General features: G+C 34.8%; 1 protein-coding gene across 1 annotated transcript in view; it reads left to right on the top strand.

The window, feature by feature from the left end:
• The first annotated feature begins 377 nt into the window (after nucleotides 1-377).
• LOC150102470 (uncharacterized) overlaps nucleotides 378-7359 on the top strand; it is a 29322-nt gene continuing 22340 nt past the window's right edge. The window contains exon 1 of the mRNA XM_090399243.1: nucleotides 378-485. Coding sequence (XP_090255369.1) covers nucleotides 415-485 — 71 coding nt within the window. The 5' untranslated portion in view covers nucleotides 378-414. The remainder of the gene's footprint in view (nucleotides 486-7359) is intronic.

Raw genomic sequence — 7359 nt, 5'->3', positions numbered from 1 at the left:
CTCTTATTTAGTAACTAATTAACAATCATAATCCAAAGGAACTTAATTTCAATACCTTGCATGATGATTAATAAGTACAGTTAGTATATTAAATGTGTAGAAAAAAGTGACTTCAGTCAGTGTGGCAAAACAGGTGTAGTAAGCTATGATAGGGAAATGAGAATGATGAAGATATTGAATGATGAACTATGTAGCGATAACTGCTTTAGAAGATAGAAAAGTAGTTGCGATTCAAAATTAGGCACTGAACAAATAATCAGATGAAAGAGAATTATTGGTAAAAAGCTAATAATCCTTAATTATATTAATGTATCATAATATTCTTAAAGTTACATTACAAAGATGATGATGTTTTGTATAATTTCATTGCAATGTATGGATGTGATAATTATTTCAGGTTCTTTTTCTTCATCTATGTCTTTTAAATCAGGTATGCAAGTGTGGAAGGCACCATCAAGTAGATGGGAACAGCATCCTCCTTCACGGTATGTTGTTAATATTTTTAGTACTTATGAAATAAAATTCATCTGTTGCAGCTTGATTATCCAAGCCACAGTTAATTAAAATCCATATCTTGTATCTAACATATCATCTTAAGCTAAAATTTAATTAGAACATAGAGAACAGTCCAACAAATTAGCAGAACAAAAATATATACAAGAAACTGAAAAAAGGTCTAATGCAATCAGGTAAGAGCTGAATGCCTCCACTCATAAGGGAGTATTTACTGCACATTTTATTCACTTATCAGGAAAGCACTTACCTACCTATTACTGAACTGTTTCTGTAATTGCTGAAAGTTGATTGGAATTGATCAAAATTTTTAGATTCATTAAAATTCAATAAAAATAATTAATAAAAGGTCTAGTAGTAATGACGAGTCATTATTTGTTTACCTGTTTAAGGAGGTTTTTGTACCACACATTCTCTTATTAAACCTTGTAACAGATGTGGAGGAATTCTTTGTGTTATCATTTTAAAAAAATTGATATAAAGAAAAAGTGGACAAATGGTTAAGTTGTAAACAAGTGAGTGTGAAGAAATTAATGCTAGATGTCTTTGAAGTGGTTAGGAAAAATTTTGAGCAAACAAGATTAATAATAATGGTAAATACTATGACACAATTTCTGCATGTGACAGGGATTAAGTTCCGAGATGCATAAAAATTTATAAGAAGAACATGCAAGAAAAGTATGTTCTCCTTATGAATCAAGTAATTACATTATTGTTGATAGTGATATCTTCAGACTAATCAAAAATGCCAAGGATTTGGAACAGGAGGTAATCACCATCTATTTTCCTGAGTAAGATAAAAATGAGTATTACATTGAAAAAAAAAGGAAGTTTTAAAAGGAATCAAAGAATAAAATCTGGACAGCTTTTGGATATGAGAGTATAGATGAATTTTAGGCCATGATTAAAACAAGAGCAGCAGCTTAACCACTGAATGGCAAAATCCAAAGTAAACATGGATTGTGATTCAGTAAAGGTAACATATGTCTTTAAATATAGAAAAGAACATTCTCAAACTCAAGAAGTTAATTAAGCAGTCAAGGAAATTAAGAAATGTAGGAAAACTAAGTTATATTTAAAAGTAACTTAAACAGCAACCATCAGAAAAGCATTGCACAGATTCTAGACTGAACATTATCAAGATGGCTAACAATGGTGAAGCTACCTGGAAGGAGAGAAGTAAGAGTAATGAATGCCACAAAGCAATCACTGATGCACAGAGATAATATATTGATAACAAGAGTACTATTGAGTGTACAGAGAAATTAAAAACATTAAATGAGGTAAGGTAACCAATCATAAAATATCCAGAATAAATGCAGTTGCGAGCACATTTTAATGATAGAGTGAAGATAATCCATGAGAAACTTAATGCTTAAATGTATGATTATACAAGTGTCTTGTAGCCTGATTCAAAGGATTTGGACATAAAGTCAAATCTCAGTTCATTGAAACAGGAGTCTTGTAACTCATTTTACAAGCTAATTTGTATGTAATCCAGCACAGCGAAACAAAGTTTTATTCAATATTGCCCTCAAACTCAGAACACAGATGGAATCCTCAAGACCAGATTATCTTGTACACTAACTACTCCCATGAAAGGTATCCAAATACTAGTCCAAGACCTTATATTTGTTTAAGGCAGTCACTGTCATACTAAAAGAGTAACTGTATCCCTTCAAGAGTTCAAAGTAGCATTCCCTTATATGCAGTTCTTGGAAAAATTTAAAATTCCTTATAATTCAACTTACTTAATATCTTTTATATTAGGACACGTAAAAGGAGTTTCTGGTCAGAAATTATTAGTAAAAAAAGTCCTAACAAAAAAACATTAAACCTTCAGTTTTTGGACTACAAGGCTTATTTTTATTTTTTTCAGTATTCACTGGATGCAATTCATTGAGTTCACAGTTTCTGAATTTATGTAATCTGTTGCTCTCTGAATCTAGTTCATTTTGGTGAATGAACTGAAGTTTATATACATTTATAGGACTAAACATCTGTACAAGCACTTTCATTTATGAGCAAATTTAAAACGCAGTGTTTTCACATCTAATGTCCAATCCTCATCTTCTTGTGGTGCACCCTGTTAGGTGGATACTCTACCTGGATACTGAATGAACAAGGATTGGCTGGCAATTTGGGATTTAGCTGACCAAATTGTATTCTTATTGGCTTCAACCAAAATATTGACAACGTGACAGAAATTGATGCCAGCTGGGGTATCGCCCAGTTAAACAAGGCCCCTATTGTTTTTGCCAGGAAACCAGCACAAAAGTCAGCTACTGGAACGAATCTTAAAACACACCCCAACTCAACATCACCAGAGTTCAAGATCAGTACTATCAACATAAGAAGCCTGAATGGCAAAGAAATGGAGCTAGCTGAGGAATTAGATAAGTACCTGATTGACATAATAGGGGTGACTGAAAAAAAAAGACAAAAACTGGTGAGATCTTTCTGAGCAATAAATACAAAATGTTATATTCAGGCAATAACAATCAAGGAAAATAAGGAGTAGCCATAGTATTCAACACAAAATACGAGGCTAATCTTCTTGAATGGCAGCCAATCTCAAGTAGACTAATGTGGGCAAATATCAAAATGGGAGAACTGGACAATGAGACTTATTTGTGCCTATGGTCCCACAGAAGGTTCTACTAAGGTAGAGGATTTTTTTGAGGCTTTAGAAAAAGCAACTGACACAATGAAAAAGGAAAAGTTGGTCCTTGTTGGGGATCTAAATAGCAGACTAGGAAATGATTGTCAGACATACAAAAATATTTTGGGAAAATTTGGAGAAAAGAGCAAGCTAATAATAATGGCAAATATCTGTTGGATTTCTGCTCAGGACATGGACTGGTTATTACTAATACCATGTTCCAACATAACAATGTGCACAAATTCACATGGAGAGAAGAGGCAAGGAATAAGAAAAGTCTCATTGACTATGTTATTGTTGATAGTGATGTTTTCTCCCTGCTGCAGGACACCAGAGTGTACAGAGGATTTGAAATTGGAAGTGATCACTGTTTAGTCTTGAGCAGGATAAAACTGAATTTCATATCGAAAAGAATAACATGCAAGAAAGTTTTAAAGCGAATAAAAGTTGACCAACTCTCAGATGTGAACTGTAGACTAAAACACACAAAACTTATTGAAGAAAAAATGAAAGAGTTTGAGAACAGGAACCAAACCTTTGAAATTCAGCCAGAGAGGCATGTGGGGAGGTTGTCTGCAAGGATAGAAAAATCAGAACTCCATGATGGACACAGGAAGTTAAAGAGGCAGTGAAGGAAAAGAAGAAACCATATCAAAAGTTCCTGGCAAATAAGTCAGTTTGTGCTCTTAGAAAATACAGAGACAAATGTAAGAAAGCTAAATATTGTGTAAAACTAGCTAAACAAAAGTCATGGAAGATTTTTGTAAGGAAAGTGCTGTAAAAAGGAATCAGAGATGACAAAGGTGACATGAAAACTGGAGAAAAACGATATCCTTGAAGTATAGAGTAATTACTTAAAAAATTGCTAAATGAAACAAGCAGTCATAGCAGTCAGGAATACATATCCATACTTGAAGTAGAAAAAAGGCAGCTAGAATAGATGATATTCAACCAGAAATGCTCAAGTATGGAGGTATAAAAGTCTTACATTGACTGCACTGCATGGTTCAGAGGGACGAATTCGACGATTGGAGTAGAGCTCTCATAGTACCCATATATAAAAAGGGAAATAAAACTGAATGTGAGAATTACAGAGGTATTTCTCTACTGAGTATTCCTGGTAAGATTTATGCCAGTATACTTGAGAAACGGTTGAGAATGATTGTGGAAGAGAAGCTTGGTGAAGAACAAGCTAGATCCAAGCCAAATAGAGGCTGTCAGGATCAGATCTTCACTTTACAACAAAATAGTTGAGAAATCATGGGAATATAACAAAGATCTGTACAGATAATGTACAAGGATGTACATTATCCCTTCTGTTATTCATTATCTATATGGATCACATTATCAAGGAAAGTGGTGTTAAACCTGATATCAAAATTGATGATGTTAATGTCAGCTCTTTGCTTTATGTGAATGATGCTATACTTCTAAATAAATCCGCTACAAGTCTGCAAGATTTCCTGATAAATTGAATAACTGTTGTAATAGATATGGTATGAAGGTCAACAATAACAAGACAAAGATATTGAAAATATCAACTGCATTGTGAATGGAAAACCTAGAGAACAAGTAAAACATTTCAGCTACTTAGGCACGCTTTTTAGTGAAGATGGTAAATTAAATATGGAAATAGACAACAGAATCAACAAAGCTAGTATGGTAGGAAGTCAACTGAATAAATTTATATGGAATAAGAGAGAAATTAGCTGTATACAAGGCAGTGTTTAAACCAATTTTAACTCGTGGATCTGAGAGCTGGGTTAGAAGTAAAACAGTTGACCAAAGAATAGAGATCGCATATATGAGAGTCCTGAGAAAGATTAGGGCATGAACAGGTGGCATCAATGGCAATATCATATTAAAAATGAGGATATTAGGAAAGAACTTGACATTGTCAGCATCTGGGAATGCATTAGCAGAGCTAATCTCAATACAGGATGGGTGAGGAAAGATTAGCAAAACAAGTGTTCTCTGCCAGGTTGCCAGGAAAAAGTCCCAGAAGAAGATGGATGGATAGATATGGTAAAAAGTGCCTTAGAAGATAGAAATATAAGATCTGATAGTGTTGGAGTCTTGACAGGTAATAGACTGATTTGGAGGAAAATTGTAGATAGGAAGTTAGTAATGATGTCAATTTTTCATGTAGTACTATCATATCCTGTACGCCCCTTGAGGGTACATGGCAGGAATTTGATGATGATGATGGTGTGATTTCAGATGAGTCAGTATGTAGGTTGTAAGAGGAATGGGTGTGGTTTTTACATTTCTATAGTGAATCCTGATAAGCAAAAGAATATGGCTGATAAGCTGCCAAGAGTTAGATGTCTGGAGAAAGTTTTGTTCTGTGAGTAGTTTGTGAAATCAGGAAAACTGGGGTGGTATGGGTACAGGCAAGCATGCAAGTTATACCTTTAGCAGGAACAAGTGAGAATGGGAAAGATCAAGGAATGCAGAATGTAGTTTCTCGTGTTCCAAATCTGAATCTGGGACAGTCATTAAAAGATACAGGGGTATGTGTGGGCCCAATAGGATGATGCATTTCGTCTATACTAAATGCTTTTTTAGCTTCAAATTCACTAAACGTAGGCATCAATGAGACATAAAGTATTATTTATTCTTATAGGAAAGAATTACAGGATAAAATATAAGAAATATTATATTTTCAAGGAGAATAGGGGAAACAGGGTCTGGGAGATGGAAATGGCTGATGATAGCATGATAGCAACTAATGAGCAGTTCAGCAGAAAGTAAATTGAAAGAAGCAGCACATTTAAGGCTGTCTGGTGTGAGATAAAAGCCAAGAGGATGAAATATGTGATCAGTTGCTGCTATTAGCTAGGGATTGTGAAGGGCGGGAGGTATAGATGATATGTATCAGCAGATTACCTCAATGAGTATAGAAGACATAATTGTTATGGTGAACTCCAACTATGGAAACTGAATGACACTTGAGGGGAAAAAAAAAAATTTATGCAGCTGTTAATTCTAAAACAGTGTGATGGAGAACATCCAGGGTTTGAATGTACTAGATCTGGTGTCACATTAGAGGATTTGCCCATAATCAGGGTAGACACTTTGTCTCCCAGATGGGTTGAGGGGGTGGAAGCTACAAAAATGTTGCAGAGTTTATAAAAAGAAATGTAATCACAAAATTCATGAACACTGCAAGGTGCAGACGAGAATGGTGACTAGCATTGTAAGGAAGACAAAATCAGATTGAGGGAAATCCCAAAGTGTTGTTTAACAGCAAAGAAAGTAAATGGAAGAATAATAATAATGAAAGATAACTTTAATTAATAAAGTCGATAGGGAGGTAAGAAAAGCAGAAGACATAATTGAATTACTGAGTGATCACTTTGCAATGGTATATATCATCTAGGTGGAGATAATGCAGTGACTGATATGATAGAGATTAATGCAAAAATAAAGGTAAATTGAACTTATAAGTGTTTAGGATATGAATTTGCATTGCAATTTCATTATTGCACCTCCACTTTCACAACTTCGTTTCATTATCACACCATTACCAATGGCCTGTGTATGACAAGAAAGTGTAAGTGGCGGTGCCCCTAACCAGGCTCTTTGACCACCATACCATTATGAAAAACATACATGCGAAGTATACCATTGAAATTACATGGATACATAGTTTTAGATATATTTCACTCACCATGGCTTGGGTGGTTAATTTCAGTATCAGCATCGACAGGTTCCTGAGAGTGTGGAATAAGGGTCCATTACGTGAGCAAGGCTCCAAGACAAGTAGAAATTTATAGACTGATCTCTGAAGTGGTAGTTAAGGTACTGAAGAAATTGGGTGGTGATATAATTCAAGGGTGAGCAGAGTTATGGTCTTAGCAATTTACTTCCTTTCTACAAGAAATAATTCTAGACTTCGCAAAGGTATTTGCCAGGTTATCACATGAAACTTTATTAGGAAAATTGGAGCATATAAGGGTGCACTTTTGAAGGTGATGACATGGAATAGAAGTATTGGTGGCTGGTCATCAGAGTGATATATGAGGGGTGTTCAAAAAAGACTGAACTTTTTAAATAGCGCTCTAACCGGCACAAAGAGCACGCTGTGGCTACTGAGTGCACCCAGCGGCAGGTTTTGACAACAAACTGCCATTTTCCCCCATTCTACTATGAACATTAGTCGTCAAGTTACATGCACAAGC

The sequence above is a fragment of the Typopeltis vanoorti genome, chromosome 10, assembly GCF_054136105.1.
Source record: "Typopeltis vanoorti isolate ZY-2024b chromosome 10, IOZ_Tvanoo_1.0, whole genome shotgun sequence".
Lineage (NCBI taxonomy): Eukaryota > Metazoa > Arthropoda > Arachnida > Uropygi > Thelyphonidae > Typopeltis > Typopeltis vanoorti.
Note: the sequence above shows the minus strand (reverse complement) of the source record. Positions and strands in the feature narration are given on the sequence as shown.